A 19,542-nucleotide genomic window follows, 5' to 3' on the forward strand; every position below is an offset into this window, starting at 1 on the left:
TGGTTTTATTTGTTAGATATCAAGCACATCGTCATCACCAGATTTCACTTGAAAATAATGCATCCGTAATTACATAGTTTGCCTAATCGCAAATTATTAACTTAACTAAAAAGAGCATGTAAATTCACAGTATCGGACCATGTTTCGGTGACCAGCTGCGGAATTTGAATGATCATCTTCAGTACTAATGTGGGAAAAATTTCCTAGGTAGGCTAGGTCTGCTCGACTCTAAATTTGTGTCGCTATTTGTGGCTGGCGACTGCACTATTTGGTAAAAGGCAATTTATTTATCTTGAATATTTGTTTTTTTGTCATTGAATATTTCTAGTGGAATATCGACTTACTAAACGCAATTGTATCGTGATTCTACTAGTGGTACTTTTTTGTGTATCTAAGATTTCTTAATTTGTTTCGGAAACAGTTTGCGGGATGTTGAATAAAATGTAGAATTTTGTACAAGTATTTGACATCCTGCGACGCGTTATTTTACAGTGATGGAATTTTAATATGAAAGGCGATAAATAAATTATTGCTACGGATGATGTCGTCCAGATTTTCCCACCAGATTTTCACTTTATGACCAAAAATAAACTAGCCAGATTTAAAGGCTTAGTAATGTTATAACCTGTCATAAATTTAAAACGATGAGGGTTAAGCTATGCCAAGATTAACTGATATCGAAATATGAACCACTATATAGTTAGCCCACAATCTTCATGTCGCTCTCGGACACAGGAACGTTGCTAGTAGCGCATGAGGGTAGGGTAGCCTATAAAGTTGAGTGTTTGATCCCCTAGGCGTTGCAAGTCTGCCGCTAAGTCTGCAGCCACATACAACAGCGTATTATCTTCATGTATTTGCAACCCTAACCCGACTCATCCAAATAAACCTAACCGTACCTAACCTCATTGACTGCATCAAGGTAGAGAGGTGGGGCAAGTGGGGCAGGCGACGGTCATTGGCTGCAGCAAGGTTAAGAGTCGGTGTAAAAGTGGAGGTTAGGCCATGCTGGGATTGAAATATTTCAACACCAGGCTGAATTGATTAGTGACTGCGGACACACGGCGCTATGCCATTAAGCCATTTTGAGCTAGTGCGGCATGCGGTGTTGCTAGCATGGTCGGCGACTTGGTAGTTCTGAGGCTAAGTGTAGCTGTGCCTTTTTAGGCTGAACGTTGACTCTGGGGCTAATTGGTACTCAAACTTAGGGCCAACGGCTGCATTCTTCTTATGAAAAGGGACGTAAAGAAGCTGGTTTGGGCACATCCTTTATTGGTTTGTTCGTTTCTATTAAAATTGGCAATGATTCAACCATAAATACCCGGTGGTTATGAAAATTGTTTCTACCATCCACGCAATGCCATAAAATTTTCAATATATTTATATATTTGAATATGTTACATTTGGAACGGTTGCCTTCGAATTTCGTCATAACGCAAGCAAAAGAGGTTATAGAGGTTTTAAGCAAAACGGTTATTTGTTGTATGGTTTATAGAATATATATGTGTTGTAAATTTACTAATGTTGAGAATTGGAATTGTAAAGAATTTTTAGAGAGTGTTGACGGACGTAGAGATTATATTATTGGGTTACGGCTAGTACTGGATCTGTGTGAACATAGGTTTGAGGATGCCGTCAGGTGTTGTGTGACAGCGAGATCAATTTGTGCCCGGTCCTTAACATGTGTCTCAGAAATGATCCGTGTTACCTTTTTAATTACATGAGATCACTCAGGGGATGCATATAAAGTAAAAATTTTTACATGACCGTTGGTTTTTATCTCTAGATGGGAACCTGCAGGCGTTCACATACCCATGACAAGGGAAATGTCGAACCTTTTTGTAAATTGTTGTTACGGTTAGCAGCAGGAAAATAATAAATTGATCCTTGCCGCTCCTCTGGCTCCACATCGTTAACTATATCGACAATTTTGAAGTTTATATTAATGGAATATCTTACGAGTGTTAACGTGCATGTATTAATGGAACAATTATAGAAAAATTCAGTCCTTTTTCAGGTATAAGGATGTTATTTCTTCCCGAATTCAGTTCTCTCTGAATTACGAGTCCAACTGTGTTCAGTGCACATCAGTTTACGTCGGTATAACGTCACGTAACTTCTACATCAGACTTGCCGAACACCGTGACATGAGCTATCATTCTAGATTCCTGCTTGGTCACCTGCCTCTTCCAGCTGCGCATCTGCTCAGTGCACACCGAACAAGACGACTTTTTTGTGTCCATGAGCGGTTGTCAGATTTTATAGACTCCTCCTCTAGCTGATGACTCATATATAGGATATAGGAATCGTAAAATTCCAGCATATTGTAAAAGTTAAACTTTATGTTGTATACTCTAATACCTTTTCTGTTTAGAATAGTTTATCGATTGGTTTTGACGTGATCGAGCCTACTTATCTGTCAATTTAGACATTAGTATCGTCCGTGCAAATTTGATCGATCTGTTATATTTGTATTGTTGAAGTTTTGAACTGATATTGGAGCTGGTCTCCGAAACTTTTCCACATCAGTTTCGTATCAAGCACACTGGCGGCATCTCGAACGTGATTTATCTTACAATTCGTTACAGCTGTTGCGCACCTAGCACATCGCCATCACCACACACTGGTATTGAATGAGATTTTGAAGCTTTCACGATCACCAACAAGATTTATTATAGATTTCTGCTTTGCCATCATGAACAATACTCACACAAAGTCCAGCACACATGTCCAGGTAACACATCACACACGTTCAGAACACACACCACTCATGTCCAACACACAGTCAATCCTTCATGTGCTGTGTGGACTCGACATGCGACCTCTTGCAATAAGGCAAGTCATTGTATATCCATCGTCACCATTTCTTTGACTCCGAGACACAGTTTCCCCTGTAATTGTTAAAATGACTAGCTCAGATCAATTACTCACCCTGATGTCTGAAGTCTGAGCAACGGCGGCCTCCGCCACCCCAGACTTGGCGGTCAGACTCTCATCAGTGCTGCTGCAGTAGCGGCCTGGGAGGGGGTGACTCATCGTTAGGAGTCCAGTGATAGAACGAACACATACAACAGCGGTCCAGCGACACAACGAGCACATACAACAGCGGTCCAGCGACACAACAAACACATACAACAGCGGTCCAGCGACACAACAAACACATACAACAGCGGTCCAGCGACACAACAAAAAATATACTTCTGATAACCTTGAGGCCGTACATGATGATACATCATGATCCACCTCTGCTACATTGTACATCATGATCCACCTCTGCTACATTGTACATCATGATCCACCTCTGGCAACATTGTACATCAATATCCACCTCTGGCTACATTGTACATCATGATCCACCTCTGGCTACATTGTACATCATGATCCACATCTGGCTACATTGTACATCATGATCCACCTCTGCTACATTGTACATCATGATCCACCTCTGGCTACATTGTACATCATGATCCACCCTGGCGCCCTGAAGTCGTCCACGGTGGGGGCGTCGAGAGCAGAGGGGGGGTTGGACCGCCGCCCCCCGATCACCACAGAGTCCAGGGCCCAGTCTGGTCGCGGCAGGCGAGACTGCGCAAGAAGCGGGTTACTGCACGAGGATATGCAGACGCATCTTCACAGGTAAGGAGAGGCATGACAGGCCCTGGGTAACTCATGGCCTAGGTAACACAGGCTCTGGGTAATACAGGACCTGAGTAACTCAGAGCCTAGGCAAAACAGGCTCTGGGTAATACAGGGCCTTGGTAACTCAGGGCATAGGTAAAACGGCTTTGGTTAATACAGGACCTGGTTTACTTAGGACCATAGGTAACTCAGGACCTAAGTAACTCAAGACCTGGGTAACTGAGGACACAGGGCTTGGGCAACACAGGTACATGGTAACAGAATACTTGTGTAAGCCAGGCTTCAGTAACACAGGACTTGGGTTACATATGGCTTATAGGACAGAGGTAAGTTAGGCCTAAGCAACAGCAAACTTAAGTAACACAGGACATGGGTTGATTCATTTTCAATGTATTACGCCATACATCTTATTAACCACGAGAGCTGAAAACATTTCAATGAACTCACAAAAATAAATGAAATCACAACATTTATTTCATGGGTTCTCACTTGGCGGCCAGACGCGATGCCCAGACCGTTCACCTGCCACCAGCGGACGCGGCCGCCGTTGCAGTGAAGACCTTCCGGAATTTCCAGCCACACATACCTGAGAAGAAGGAATGGCAAGAATAAGTGAGGAAATTGAAACAAATATTAATATTGAAACAAAGCAAATACGAAAAAAAGTAATTTGTTGAGCTGAAGTGTTATTAAATAATTTTGCTGATGATTTCTTCCCTAACACATTTTATTTTGGAGAAATAAATGAAAGCCAAATGAATGATTTAGTTCTGGATCTATTATTATGCGGCGGATGCGTGTAGTAATTTTTTAAATGAAGAATGATGCAGACACAAATGCTGACACAAAGAGCACTCGGACCTCTCAATGCGGGCAACAAGACTAAATCTCTCCAGAATGTCATTTCCCTCTTTCATCAGCAAAGCAGCATCTATCCACCAACTTCGGTGACGTGAAGTGTCTCAATGCAAGCGCTTTGACTGTGGTCCACGTCATGCCGCCATCACACGTCATCTGCACCAGGATCTGAGAGTCGTTGTTGAATACCGGCACCGCCTCCTCGGTGTCAGGCGAACTAAGGCGTCGGGGGTCGACCGCTCTGCGCTGCTCACTCACAATTGACCGCCGTGACCGAGAACGCGTTCGAATGAACTCCGAGTTCACAGAATTCGAAGTTAAAGTTTCCAAGTCTGGTTCTTCATATGTTCCGATGTTGTCATCAAACGATCTAAAAGGTCTTTGGTTATAGAAGTCGGACGATCGAGAAGGTCTTTGGTCGTATAAGTCCTGGGTCTTTGGTTGTGCACGGGATGAGCGCTGCTGCGCATACTCTTGGTTGTACAGCGAACTGTGGGCGCCGCATGAGGAAGTTACGAGGAACTGTACGTAGTGGGCGTCTTGCAGGTTCAGGTCCGTAGTTTCTAAGTAGCGACTGCACGACTGCAAACAAAATAATAATCAATACGAAAGATACAATAAATTATTCAAGATAAACAACGCTACCAAGAAATTGAAAAATAATAAAAAAGTATCAGGTATCATCCTAACTTAAAATTGAAATTTAGGATGTAAAGTAATGCAGTGTAAATGTTAATTTGATTTCAAAAATTATTTCCAGAATGAAGCTTGTACAAAATTGCTGCGCAATTTAGGAATTTGTTACCAATTAAATCAAGATGTAAAAATTAGAGTTCCAAATTCAATTCACTCCAGTACCGTGACTACACCATTTTCCATACTGTTGTAGTCACTCTGCATTAGGCTATGTCGAACTGCCGGCCAGTAGATCTTTAGCCGCAGCACTCTGCAGACCTGACCACTCGGTCGCACTTGCCTTCAGCTTTTCGCACGTCAGCACAGCAGTTTTGACATGGGCCTACTTACATTCTTCACACTCTCATTCACGCTTTTTCGTGCCTTGCTCAATTGCTTTATCCAAGCGCGCCTTGCTTTATCCGAACTATTTGCCACGTACGGGGAACGGAGAAGAGCGCCACGTTGCCAACAGCTCATGGCGCTTTCTAGCTGCTTAGTTTGGCGGTTAGCCCTGGGTGATCCGTAAATCGTCCACGGCGGGGATCCGTGAATCTTTGCACTGAAAGCCTTTGAGGTGAGATCACGGCACTACTCCAGGAATGCACTTGCTAACATTCAGTATGGAACTATTTTCCGATCCTCTGAGCACCTTCCTATAAATAAAATACTCCAACGTCTTAAATAATTAGACACTATTCAATTTGGAATTCAAATTTAAATAATCTATTGCGAATCTAAATTGCTTTCTATTAAATCTGTACTGTCTTCTTAATTCTATACTTTCATGTCAACAGACTTGCAGTTGCGCTGGAGTAGAAGATGCCAGGAAGAAGTCAGGGTCGGAAGTCTTTAAAGTCAGTTTCAAGATGAATGAATAGTGATTTAATAAAATTAGTTCATACCTTGCCTCTAGTCTATTTTCCTCAATTTTAGCGCAAAACTCAATTGACACTCCCCTATGCCCTGATGTAAAATTACTGATGCCCTAGTAATCTTCAACGACATCATTATCCTTTAGTGGACACACCGGTGCCTTTATTTTAACTTAGGACTGAGCGCATATGCGCCACGATAACGACACTCCAAGATAACTTAATTGGGGTGTTGGAATTAGCAATCCTATCTATTTTGCTTCTTCATAGATGACAGAGCCATTAGTTGGAGAATTTATGGCAGATTTTGGGGTGTGAAAATGTACATCCTTCGCCCTTCTTTCCGTATTTACATTTCTTTCAATATAATTTCCTGCAAATACCTTTCCTAAGAGGTGGCCTGCCATAAGTTTATATCAACATCTTTGGAGGATAGAAAGGTCGGAAATGATGACGGCAAAACTTACTCCAGATCCTCAACCGTGGGGACATGAGCAGTAGCAACGTGAGCGTCAGAGGTAGGAGCAAGAGAGACGTTAGGGTTAAGGGGTGTTATGGGGATGGACGTCGTACTGAGAGTCAGATTACGGGTGAGGGTGGGAGTAAGACTAAGTAAGGTGAGGGGTAAGATTGCTAGGAGCAGAAGGAGTGGTGGGTGTGAAGACGTGGAAGGGAATGATGTGTAGCGCTAAGGGGTAATGGTGGGTATAGCGCTAGAGGGAATGGTGGGTGTGTAGCGCTAAAGGGAAGGGAAAATGAGGTAGCCGCACTGGGTCGTAGAAGGCTGCAGGCTAAATATGGACGACTGCCAGAAGCTCTGTTTTGCTAACAGTGAATTCATCTCCACATACATGCAGCACACGGTGTTTACATTAATATTAAACCCTAGTTTGACCAAGTTTTACGAGGTGGTGTGGAGACCACCGATATTTGTTATTCATTTTCTTGTTCATTTTTCCTCAAATAGTTAGCAGTCAGCCAACCATACAAACTTCTTATACATTGACTTTCTTTCTTGGTTAGATAAGTTACCAGTCACTTCACTTCAGCCTTGCCCGCCAACGTTTGGGTAAGACCTTAAATATCTCGTATTATATTCATACTATTTGTAATATTTGCTTGAATAATATTCTTCATTCAATTATGTAAATCATGTTATGCAATTAGCCTTATAACAGTTCGTTTATTAATCAGGTGCAAAATTTACCTCACTCACAAAAACACTGTTCATGCCATCCGCTGGTTAATTACTCATAGGTTTCCCTGTTTGCACTTCGCTTAGCTTATAGCGGTACCGGTATACCCGCTATAGTGGTACATTCAAAGATCCGTGTACGGCAGATGAAGGAACAACCGTCATTTATTTTATTGATGGACATATGAAGTATTGCATACTTTTTGCAGATTGAACACGAACGATTATACACGAACGTCACCCCACGCACCCCGAACACCCACCACCACGCGTACATCCCTCAACCTGCACCCCGCACGCCCTGCGTACCCCACTCCTGACGTACCCCCGTAAAATGCAGCACATCATCGGCCCCGCCAGCATCGCATTCGGAAGATACCGTCGCTCCCGCCACCCGCCGCCAGTTGCTCGCCGTCAAGCCACCGTCGAACTCCTCCGACAGAAACGTCGGTAAAGCGACAGTGGGGCTGGCACATGTGGAGCCTGTAGGAAACAAGGGTTACTCGTTGGGGGACTCCTTTCTCATTAGGCGTTAAGCTTTGTTACTCATTAGGGGGATCTTGACTCGCTAGAAGCTTGTTACTCGTTGCAGGGGGTTTGTTACTCGTTACAAAAAGCTCGTTACGCGTTAAGGAAGTCGCGGAAGGAAGGGATGCCTCCCTTTCACGGATCAGCTGCACCAACTAGGTCTCAGCACGGCAAGCAATTCTACTGCAGCTGGGCAACTCCCTTCCTAAGTTGGTACTACCAGGACACACACACGCCTGGTGGGGGCGAATGGTCTGAAGATCCTCCCTTCGAAGCACTTAGGCCCAAGAGGCATTCAATTTCACACATACCTTTTCGACATCTCTGTCTACACCGTCTTCATACCAAACAACTTGAATAACAGGCAGACCCTTCAACAACAAAGCCAGCCCCTTCGCAGAACTATCGCCTCCCGCACCGCGGAGACCGCCGTGAACAACAAGGTCCTGACCAGCCCTCCTCATACAATGGACTCCGAGGAAGAATTGCTCCCACGCCCCTATCGCTCTACACAGGCTCCGCTTAGTCAGCTTCAGTCTGGCTGACGCTGACTGGATTGGCTGAACAGTATTGGCTGAAGAGTATTGGCTGAACAGGATTGGCCGATTAAATGCCCTCCAAACATCATATGAACAGTTTACTTTATGGTTCACCTTAGAAATTTAAGTAAATTTACGAGTAATATGCTTTGGTCCATTACTTCGCACGGAAGTAATGGACCTTTGGAAGGCATTACTTCCCACGGTGCCTCATGGTAAGAGCATTATAACTTATAACTTGTATTGCTTAAACATCATCCCTCCCCAACAGGTAGGGTTTCATCCCTCTCCAACAGGTAGGGTATCATCCCTCTCCAACAGGTAGGGTATCATCCCTCCCCAACAGGTAGGGTATCATCCCTCCCCAACAGGTAGGGTATCATCCCTCCCCAACAGGTCCAGGGTATCCTCTTCCACCTGAATGTAGTGCAAATAAATCAGAGTATCATCGAGGATCATTACTCAGATCCCTTCTTTAAAGCTCGTAGTCAGACTGCGGCGAAGTCTGAGAACGAAGTATTAGCGACAACGTTGTGAAATCCTTGTTCTGTCCTTAGCTCGGCCAGTTTCTACTCATGAGATTGTAGTCTGTGTAATATATGATATCCGAGCCAGCCCCCTTTTTGGGGCAATGGGCGGCTATCAGGTGGACGAGTAATGGCCAGCGCTCGGCTAGAATTAATTGGTCTCGGCCGATCACTGGTCACGTATTATTCCTCGCCCTTCATTGAGTTCCCCTTCTCCGTACCGCCCGTCGTGGAGACCGCCGAGAACAACAAGGACCTGGCCACCCCTCTTTTATGACGTTTGTTTCCTCTCAAACTTTCCTCAACGCCTAGTCAATATACGGGATTTTCATTTCACGTAGGAGCATGCTCGTTCATAAATAGTTTTTTGGAGGTAATATCTACAACAAAAAGGCTGATCAAGAAATGCCGAGCATACCATTCAGTGGAGAATAAAAATTATAACCCGTTGACATCTCGAAAAAAGTGTAGAAGTCGCAGACTTGATGAACATTATTATTAAAAATTTCTTGAAATTACCTTCATCACAACTCGTTTAATACAAGGTTTACATATTTTTTATTACTGTCCACCTTTTGTAAATAAATAGCTGGGTAAGCATGGAAAAATTCATATCGCCATATCATTTACGAGTGGAGTAAAGTCTATTCTAATTTGTGAAGAAACTCATAGGGAAGAGCCGAGCCTGTTCGCAGCCTCGCGGTTCTCGATCAGAGCCTAAACCCTCTACCGCCGTATGTCACTCTTCGAAAACATAACTTTCAACTTAAATTATACGTAAACTATTGAGTTTAGCACCATGAGGACGTTTGTACGCAAAAGAGAACATTTTAAAGTTGTTGTACGTGGCGGCAACCATCAGTGCAAGTCAGTTTGCGCTCAATAGCAGGTATCTTTTTGGAGAGTAGGCGCGTGACAATATTGCTCCGGTTACTCATGTCAGGCGGTAGAGGGTTAAGCTATCATCTGAGGAAGGTTGACCTCACCCGCCCAGCCGGGACTGCAGACACACCCGTCGCGGGAACAGCGGCCGCGGTTGTGGCACCCGCTACACCCGCCGAAGAAGACGTGGGGCAGCGCCCAAGTGGGGGGCGCCGCGCCCGGCGGGGACGAGAGCGAGAACCGCACGCGCATCGTGCGTGACCTGGGGAGGTGGGGGAGGAGGGCTGTATTGGGGGGAGGAATGGAGGGGGATAAATGAAGGGAAATTTATCGAGGGGTTAAACGGAGGGGGGAGAATTGGGGGGTTTAATAAAGTGGGAGTAACGGATAAGGAGTAACAGAGTGGGAATAACTGATGAGGAGTGACGGGTGAGGAGTAACGGATGAGGGATGATGTTGAGCAAAAATAATGCTAATGAATTTGGGGAATTATATAGGAAAATAATGAAGTGGAATTATTGTAGTGGGAAAATAGAGGAGGGGTAGTAGAGGGCAAAATATGAAGGGGAAATAATGGAGGGGATTGTGGCAGAACAGTCGTGGAGAGGGAATAACTGAGGAGGTATATTGGGGTTGGGGGGGATGGACAAGGGCCAACGAAATAATAGAGGAGGAATAATGGAGTGTAAAATAGGAAGAATATTGCAGCATAAACAATGGAAAAATGGAAGGGAACAATAATGGAGGGAGGATGGTACGAACCACGCGAGGGGAGGCAGGGGGAGGGTGACCAGCTGGGGCTGGAGGTCAGATGTGTGCAGGGGGGAGGCCCAGGAGGGGGGGCTGTCCAGTAGGGGGTTGTGGGCGGGGGGGGAGGGGGCTGGTGGCAACCATGGGTGCCAGTGCTTGCCGTAGTCAACCGAGAACTCCACCAGGATATCTGGGTGGAAGTGGTGAATATTCTGTCACATATTCTGTACATTGCTAATTTTTATAATATATCATTTATGTAATATGTATAATATATAACTTTTTACGTGGCAACTATAAACGCAATTCCTGAGCATGCATATATAATAAGGCCAAAATGGGGCAGCAGTTAATATGCAGTTGTCTCGGCTAACTGGAGGGGGCACTGCCGGCAGCAACTAGCACTAAGGAGCGGGCACTTAGGCAGCAACAAGCACAACTGCAACACCAACATATTTCTCAACTGCTGCAGTAAATCCTAACACAACTGCTGTAACAAATGCTAACCCAGTGGCTGGATGTCCTCCAAATACTTCAGTTATAATAACTCATAACAACTCTACAAACAACAAAGGAAACAGCAAATGCAATTGTCACTCTTAATATGTCAATGTCACCCTCAACAACTGCTGAGTAACTGCACGAGTTCTGACCGAAGCACGAAGTAGTGTCAGGAGGGCAGTTAGTGGACAGCTGGAACTGTAAGACAGTGCCGGCAGTGCCAACAAGGTCAGGACTCTCCGCGGAGTGCCAGGCTCCAGATCCTGCATGAGGAGAACAAGTCCTAGTCAAATAATTGAATCCCGTTATTATTTCATAATATGCGCGGATTACTTATATTAAAATTTGTTGTCAGTTGATTGACAAGAAACACCGACAGTTGTCAGCTAAATATCGATTGTACCAGCCAATTCTGTTGTTTGTAGTGCCGACGTATTGGCTCGAGGGCGGCTCAGGAGGTAGACTTGAAAATGCAACAAAAGAGGAGTGGGTTGGGGAAAATTATGGCGTGAAGTCAAGCAGACCGCAGCCTGAACAGAGTACAGTGCTGGTCTGCACAAAGAGGAGATGAGGAAAGTGGTGGAAAAAGAGGAAAAGATAAAAAGGTGTGGAGTAGTTTGGAGAGAGTCTCTGCCTTTCATAACATGTGATGCTTGAAATTCGCAAAACGCTGAATAAATAGGATTAAATAGAGCAGGAGCAGTAAAGGCCCAAAAAAGCGAGCGGTAGAGCGGTGTGCACAATGAGAGAAACAAATGGGTCTGGATGACCCATTTTGACGAGTCAACCGCGTACGAATAGTGATGTCCTTTTTCGACTCACTTGCCCAATTTGTGGGTCATACTGACCTATTACTGGCCCTTAACATTTCAAGTATGACTCACTTTTATCGTTAAATCGCTCTGACACCCAGATGCTCCCTACGTCTCCATGTACGGGTGGCGTCATGAGCGATTTGATGCCACAAGTGAGTCATGCCTGAATTTTGAAGGGGCAGTATGACTAAAAAAATCGGGCAAGTGAGTTAAAAAGTGCATCGATATTTGGACGCGGTTGACTCATGTAAGTGGGTCATCCAGACCCACCTATTTCTCTCTGTGCATGGTTATTTGCATGGTTATTTCTAGATCTAAAGCAGTGGTTCCCAAACTTTTTCAGGCTGGCGCCCCCTTTGCCTCCCCGGTGAATCTCTAGCGCCCCCCTCCCCACAGACACGTATAAAAAACAAACGCCTCTTTCTTGATATTTAGTACGGTGCAATTTTAAAAGAGAAAGGTTAAACACAAATTATGTGTATTTCACAAATAGAACCCCGTATAGCAAACCAATATACTTTATTACAGTTTTAATTGTTTCAGCACTAGAAATTCAAGACGGCTCGGACAAATTTACGGCCGGACCCGTGGCCGGTCTCGCAGCCGGTCTCACGGCCAATCTCCAAGTTCAGTGACCAAGGAATATCCCCCAAACTAATGAACGCAGTTCGATAAAACTTGGAATACGTATTCATTAGGACCTAACGGTGCTGTTTAGCTCGTGAAAAAATGTTAAATTTCACCTTCATTCGGGAGTTATATGGCGATATGGGCCGAAATTCGCAGTGATCAAAGAATTTCCTCCAAACTACTGAACAAATTCGAACGAAATTTTTAATATAAATTCCAAACTTCTAAACGGTGATTTTTAGCTCGTGAAAATTTCTTTGAGTGGGAGCCATGTTCTGCACGTGTTGTGTACAAATCGTCAAACAAACATGGGAACTTCTGACTTCGACTACGCGGACTGCCGCCTCCTTACTGCCCCTTTCTTCCTCACCGCACCCCCAGATCTTTCCACCGCCCCTAGGGGGGCGATATTGCCCACTTTGGGAACCACTGATCTAGAGCAATTGAGAAGAAGAGTGTAGTCTTCGCCATTCTTCATGGTGCGAGTGAATATTTCCAGTCCAATAAGTCCATTTGGCTTCTCTGAAAATGACGCCCTGGCTGTTGCTATACACTTGTACAGAAAAAATAATTTAGGTAGAAATTATTTGGAATCTGAAAGCGAGACCGTCAGGATTGAGAAGGACGAGCTAAGAAGGAAGGTGTGCAGGATACTTCCATCACGCAACAGAGCCGAGGTTGAATTTTAGTCTCTGACGGAAGAGTTTATTGTGGAACCAAGGTTGAACAAGGTCCTTCAAAAGGAGCTATAGAAGAGGAAACTTCATTCTTGAGATCTTCAAAAACGACTGAACGTATTCTTGTGCGCAATTCCTGATTGTCTGCCTTTGCAATACTACCAGCAACAAGAAGCAAGCAACAGTATCGTGCATCAGGCGGCCTAACTGGTAGTTATGGACTGGCATCTGGACCTTGGCGGTTATATAGGACGACATGACGGCCGGGGTTGAAGGAGAAGGATTACTGAGATGGCGCTCCAGCGAGGCCTGTGACTTCTAAATTTGACAAAACTACTAAGGAAAGGGAACGGCTAATGTGTGCCCACCACTGGCCGTTGTGGTATGCATACCAGCCAGTGGTGTGCCCACCACTGGCTAATAAGGCAATAACTAATAATAATTAAGAGTGAAACTAATGGCTATTCTTTATGAAGCTTTCATCGAGAATATTGTGTCTTGACGAATATGCGAGGTCTAAGTGAGCGAAAAGCGTCAGGCTCGGTGTGGTTCAAGGCCAAGGAGGCCATCTTGAGGCATCTTAAGGAAAGTCTCAAAACCGATTTCTGGATGTCTTTCAAACTGGGAATGGTGACACGAAAGACGGGAGGTACTATATGTGAGCTGATTGAAGGACCAAAAATGGGAGTGTGGTAATTCTGAAAGAGATGGTATGAGAGAAACCGAAATGGTATGAGAGAAACATTTGAGAAACCGAAATCGGTGCCTGCGAATGCTTGAAAAAGCGTGACATACCTGTAGTTTTGGGGGCACGTGAAGGAAGGAAGAGGAATGGATGCTTCAATAAAGGATTGAGAAGTGGCTTAAAAAGACATTTTAGCGTTCATCAAGTAAAATGAGACCATTGCAAATCGAGACTGAGAGGTGTATTCTTGCTTTGTGTCGAGTCACTCACAATTACTTGGTGGCGGATCATTTCGAGACCCATGTAAAGTACTTTTTCAGGTCCATCTATGCAACTTCGGTCTTCGGGAAGGGAACAATTATTATTGTTATTATCGTTCAGGCAGCGATGTAAGGGACCACTATTGAGTAGTAAAAAAAAAAATAGTAAGTTGAAAAGGGAAGTAGAGATAACCAACGATGACTAATAAACTTCCGAGCGCATGATCATAAATTGGGATTGAAATGTGAGCTTATTTGCCTTGCAGCAATAGCACAACACACGGGCCGGGTATGATGAAGGGGAGCAGCCGCGATCATCGAGAAGAGCAGTCGACAGTTTATAGTTTTTAGACAGGTTGACATCGACTACCGCGCAGTGTGAATGTCATTAACTGCAGAATGGCCAGGATTGAATTTGTGCCTCTAGGTAAAGATTGCTAGGAGGTCGGTAAAGAAGAAAAGCAATAGTCATGTCAATAAGTTGATCGCAGGGCTATTTAAAAAGATGGTGCTTAACGGTGGGGATGGTGAGAGAGTTTTAAAGATGACCAAGAAGAAGAACGTTAAGGGCTGCTTTGGGAGAAACGAGGGCACTACTCAGCTGACGATCGATTAATATTTAATTATTTGGAAAGTGTTGCGCGTCTGTTGCCATTTATCTGAGTAGCACTGGGTCAGAGTTACTTGCAAAGGTCAGCAGCACAGGCTCCAAAGTACCTGCAGAGGTCAGCACTGAGCTTAAAGTACCTGCAAATGTCAACACAGGGCTCAAAGTACCTGCGCAGGTCAGCACAGGGACCAAATTACCTGTAAAGGCCATCACAGGGCCCAAAGTACCTGCAAAGGTCAGCACAGGGACCAAAGTGCCTGCAAAGGCCAGCACAGGGCCCAAAGTATCAGCAAAGGTCAGCACAGGGACCAAAGTACCTGCAAATGTCAGCACAGGGCCCAAAGTACCTGCAAAGGTCAGCACAGGGACCAAATTACCTGTTAAGGCTAGCACAGGGCCCAAAGTACCTGCAAAGGTCAGCACAGGGCCCAAAGTACCTGCAAAAGTCAGCACAAGGCCCAAAGTACCTGCAAAAGTCAGCACAGGGCCCAAAGTNTAAACTAGCAATACCTCGTCAATGGCCCAGGCAATAAACTAGCAATACCTCGTCAATGGCCCAGGCAATAAACTAGCAATACCTCGTCAATGGCCCAGGCAATAAACTAGCAATACCTCGTCAATGGCCCAGGCAATAAACTAGCAATACCTCGTCAATGGCCCAGGCAATAAACTAGCAATACCTCGTCAATGGCCCAGGCAATAAACTAGCAATACCTCGTCAATGGCCCAGGCAATAAACTAGCAATACCTCGTCAATGGCCCAGGCAATAAACTAGCAATACCTCGTCAATGGCCCAGGCAATAAACTAGCAATACCTCGTCAATGGCCCAGGCAATAAACTAGCAATACCTCGTCAATGGCCCAGGCAATAAACTAGCAATACCTCGTCAATGGCCCAGGCAATAAACTAGCAATACCTCGTCAATGGCCCAGGCAATAAACTAGCAATACCTCGTCAATGGCCCAGGCAATAAACTAGCAATACCTCGTCAATGGCCCAGGCAATAAACTAGCAATACCTCGTCAATGGCCCAGGCAATAAACTAGCAATACCTCGTCAATGGCCCAGGCAATAAACTAGCAATACCTCGTCAATGGCCCAGGCAATAAACTAGCAATACCTCGTCAATGGCCCAGGCAATAAACTAGCAATACCTCGTCAATGGCCCAGGCAATAAACTAGCAATACCTCGTCAATGGCCCAGGCAATAAACTAGCAATACCTCGTCAATGGCCCAGGCAATAAACTAGCAATACCTCGTCAATGGCCCAGCAATAAACTAGCAATACCTCGTCAATGGCCCAGCAATAAACTAGCAATACCTCATCAATGGCCCAGCAATAAACTAGCAATACCTCGTCAATGGCCCAGCTGCCATCGAAGCGGCCATCACCGGACGGTTGCCACCAGCGCAGCTGCGTGGCGTTGGTGCGCGCAGCGTCTGAAAATGACGAGCACACAAACAACCTCCAACTACCATGGCATTAATCAACCATTCTCATGATTCATCAACCTTCAACTACCATGGCATCAATCAACCATTTTCATGATTCATCAACCTTCAACTACCATGGCAGTAATCAACCATTTTCATGATTCATCAACCTTCAACTACCTTAGCATTAATCAATCATTTTCATGATTCAACCTTCAACTACCTTTGCATAATTCAAACATTTTCATGACCGAATATAAAAGTAAGAACAAACCAAACTTCCCTTAGTTTAACTTCCTCAAACACAGGTGACAAAATTGCATGGCACATTAGAAATTCTAAATGCACCGAATGAAAACCAATTGCTGCAATTCCGGCAGCTGGAATTCTCGCAATAAGTTAGCGTGGTTCCTGCTTTCCTATAGAACTTATTGTCTAATTAAAAAACTTGAATTCAAGCAAAAATCATCCGTTACAAAAACACTCCAAGTCGATTCATCTTCATGGATATTTCTTTTAGACCATTGCATTATTTGTATTGATTTAGTACATATTTTTTCTTGTGATCACACGCTGCCGTCAAATCCTCACCTCATGCCGGGAATCGAACCCAGAGCACCTGGGTCACAAGCTGTGCGTACAAACGTAGTTGGTACGCACAGCTTATGACAAATTAACATGTTTATACCTTGAATCACATCCTACGTCATACCTGGCAGAGGTACGGTGAAATGCGAGCTGTGTATGGAGCTTGTTGTAGTCCTGAGGTCTCTGGTGTTCTTGAGGTCCTTGGTGAGCTCAGCGATGAGTTCCCAGGTTACTCCTCCGTCAGAAGAGAACTGCAGGAGGATTGGCTGCACTTCTGCTGCGGCCAGCTCGCGGTTCTCTGCTGCAGACTCGCAGCCCAGACGCAGGTAGAACTGCACCACACTTCACCGGGACGTGAAAAATATCTATTAAACATTTATGCATTCACGATATGGTAAAATATGATCCTTACATTCATGCATTCACCGTGTCGTGAAAATATCTATTATACATTCATACATTCACGACGTGGTAAAATATCAGTCTTATATTCATGCATTCACGATGTGGTAAAAATATCAATCTTACATTCATGCATTCACCGTGTCGTGAAAATATCTATTATACAGTCATGCAGTAATGCCTGTCTCCAGTCCTTTGTTGAGAGACGAGATTGAGTGAAAGAAATTATCTGTGTTATTATTTCCACGAGACCGGTGTGTCCTGTAAAAATATGCATTCTAAATTCTAATGAAGTCCCCGTAATAAACCATCTTAAATTCAGTCCTAATTTGTTGTACATATTCATATTTTACGGTATTAATAATTGCTTTATAGTTGTGTCGGCGAACGTTATTATATAATTCCCCAAACCCTCAACATTAACTATTCCACCGTATTGTATTTTATATTACAAAAGTAAGTGAAGGAGCTATATATATAGCGGTGGGCGGCCGGGAGTATATATATATCCATGTTTTTTTGCCCTAAATTCCCTTTCGGCCAGCCCTGGTGACGGGGCTTCGGCGCAGCGGTTCCGCCAATCGCGGCAACCGCCGTCGCGATAGCTGGTAGGCCTGGCAGGGCTCGTTGGCCTGGTCGGTCGTCCTCTTACAACGCATCAACTTCTATTAAATGAAGCTCACGTGCTTAAAGCAAGTCAGCAATATTGCATATTGTAAATCAGCCAAATGAGCAATGAAATAACGATCGAACCTTCGTCCACCTAACGTAAAACCTACCTTACCTTGTTATACTTATGCTTGGTATAATATAGGTAAAGAGATACCTAACACCTATTATATACCTATACCTATCGATCACTGCCTTAATTAATTATCAGATGGCCACATAAGGCTGAATTTACTAAGTCATCACTTGTAGTATTTGGTGATGAAAGGCACCGTTTCTCAAATTCAACATGCGTGTTTCAAAATTATTTATTCCAGAACTATTGACAATTTAAAACACACCTGTTACAGTGACGATGAAAAAAGATATACAATGGGCTGCATTAACAGTCAAATACCCATTAGTGAGAGGCCTCTAAGCCATACATCTACTGAAACATGATCAGTAGTTACTAGTCTTCACTATAACTGAACCAAAATTAGAAAGAGCAGCTCGCAGGCCACTTCTTTCTTCCCGTCCTATGACAGCCCACACGTAACACGCGCGCTGAGACGAATATCGTATGGAAAATTCAGAACCTATGGCATTCATTATAACTAATATGTACAATTATCATAAATTTGATTGAATTGTTATACGGAATAATAAAAAATAATAATGAACTAAATATTTTCCATCGTTGAAATTTGAACAAAAGATTAAGCCAAAAAAGCTTAAGAAATGAAAGGTCATTATTGGTTATACCGATATGGTTGGATCTGCAACCATTATCGGTAGATCAGCAGCCATTATCGGTTGATTAGCTGCAATTATCATTAGATCATCTACCATTTTCAGTAGATCAGCAGCCATTATCGGTTGATCAGCTACCATTATCTATAGATCATCTATCATTATCCCACCTGACGTCGCTGGTGTCCAGATCATTTGTAAGGATCATCCTCTCGCCGTCCCCGCTGAAGACGAGCGACTTGCCGCTGACCACTGGGCATGCCGCTGTGATCTCTGCACCACTGATCCTCTGGACCAGCTGGCTGTTGGTGTCATCTGTGGCGCATACAATCTCAGCTGATGAATGAAACTCGCATTCTTACAGAGAAACTGTTTATTTCCATTTAATAGTAGCACATCTGAAGTGTGGTGAGGCGTGCGTGGTGTTACCTTCGAAGGAGAGTTTGACGGTGTCGGGGTTGGGGCGTGAGGACAAGCATGCAGTCTCCTGGTCGTAGTGGGGGCCATCACACACACACGTGTCGCCGTTAACACAGCGGCCGTGGCCGTTACAGTTGTATATACACGCGGGGCCCACGTATGCGTTGTCCAGCGCCCACACCAGCGGGCGGGCGTCGTCGCCCAGCTCGATCCAGCGGAACCGCACGTTGCTGACGGTACAGAGCTGCATTAAGCTACACGTTGCAGACGGTACAGAGCTGCATTAAGCTGCACGTTGCTGACGGTACAGAGCTGCATTAAGCTGCAAGTAGCTCTGAGTGAAGGTATCAGGCGTTAATTAAGCCAACGCTGATCTTTGATAGCTTTACAATGAGCCCTGGCGAGTGTACAATATCATTCAACACTTCAAACTTGTTCTCAATGCTCAAAAAATTTTGCTAAAGAAGACGCTTGTAAATATGGCAATAATTACCCAAGCTGAAGCTGAGTATGACTCGAATTTCTGTAGACAAACTACAGCATAAAAAGCAGTCAAATTGTATCAGAAACGAGTGTAGAAATTCGTGGTTATTATGCATTCTACGCAAGCAAATCTTCATTAAAGGCCAATCAAATGAAAAAAGTTTC

General features: G+C 44.2%; 1 protein-coding gene across 1 annotated transcript in view; it reads right to left on the reverse strand.

Annotated features, from left to right (window-relative positions):
- Positions 1–19,542, reverse strand: part of LOC108680244 (reelin) — a 79,802-nt gene that overhangs the window by 14,486 nt on the left and 45,774 nt on the right. Inside the window, exons 44-56 of the mRNA XM_047879756.1 lie at positions 18,904–19,124; positions 18,645–18,789; positions 16,796–17,013; positions 15,988–16,089; positions 14,964–14,993; positions 11,122–11,232; positions 10,481–10,658; positions 9,823–9,980; positions 7,568–7,725; positions 4,583–5,079; positions 4,129–4,225; positions 3,444–3,585; positions 2,932–3,017 (exon numbers count right to left, since the gene is read on the reverse strand). Coding sequence (XP_047735712.1) covers positions 2,932–3,017; positions 3,444–3,585; positions 4,129–4,225; positions 4,583–5,079; positions 7,568–7,725; positions 9,823–9,980; positions 10,481–10,658; positions 11,122–11,232; positions 14,964–14,993; positions 15,988–16,089; positions 16,796–17,013; positions 18,645–18,789; positions 18,904–19,124 — 2,143 coding nt within the window. The remainder of the gene's footprint in view (positions 1–2,931; positions 3,018–3,443; positions 3,586–4,128; positions 4,226–4,582; positions 5,080–7,567; positions 7,726–9,822; positions 9,981–10,480; positions 10,659–11,121; positions 11,233–14,963; positions 14,994–15,987; positions 16,090–16,795; positions 17,014–18,644; positions 18,790–18,903; positions 19,125–19,542) is intronic.

The sequence above is a fragment of the Hyalella azteca genome, unplaced genomic scaffold (genome assembly GCF_000764305.2).
Source record: "Hyalella azteca isolate HAZT.00-mixed unplaced genomic scaffold, Hazt_2.0.2 contig3755, whole genome shotgun sequence".
NCBI classification, from domain to species: Eukaryota; Metazoa; Arthropoda; class Malacostraca; order Amphipoda; family Hyalellidae; genus Hyalella; species Hyalella azteca.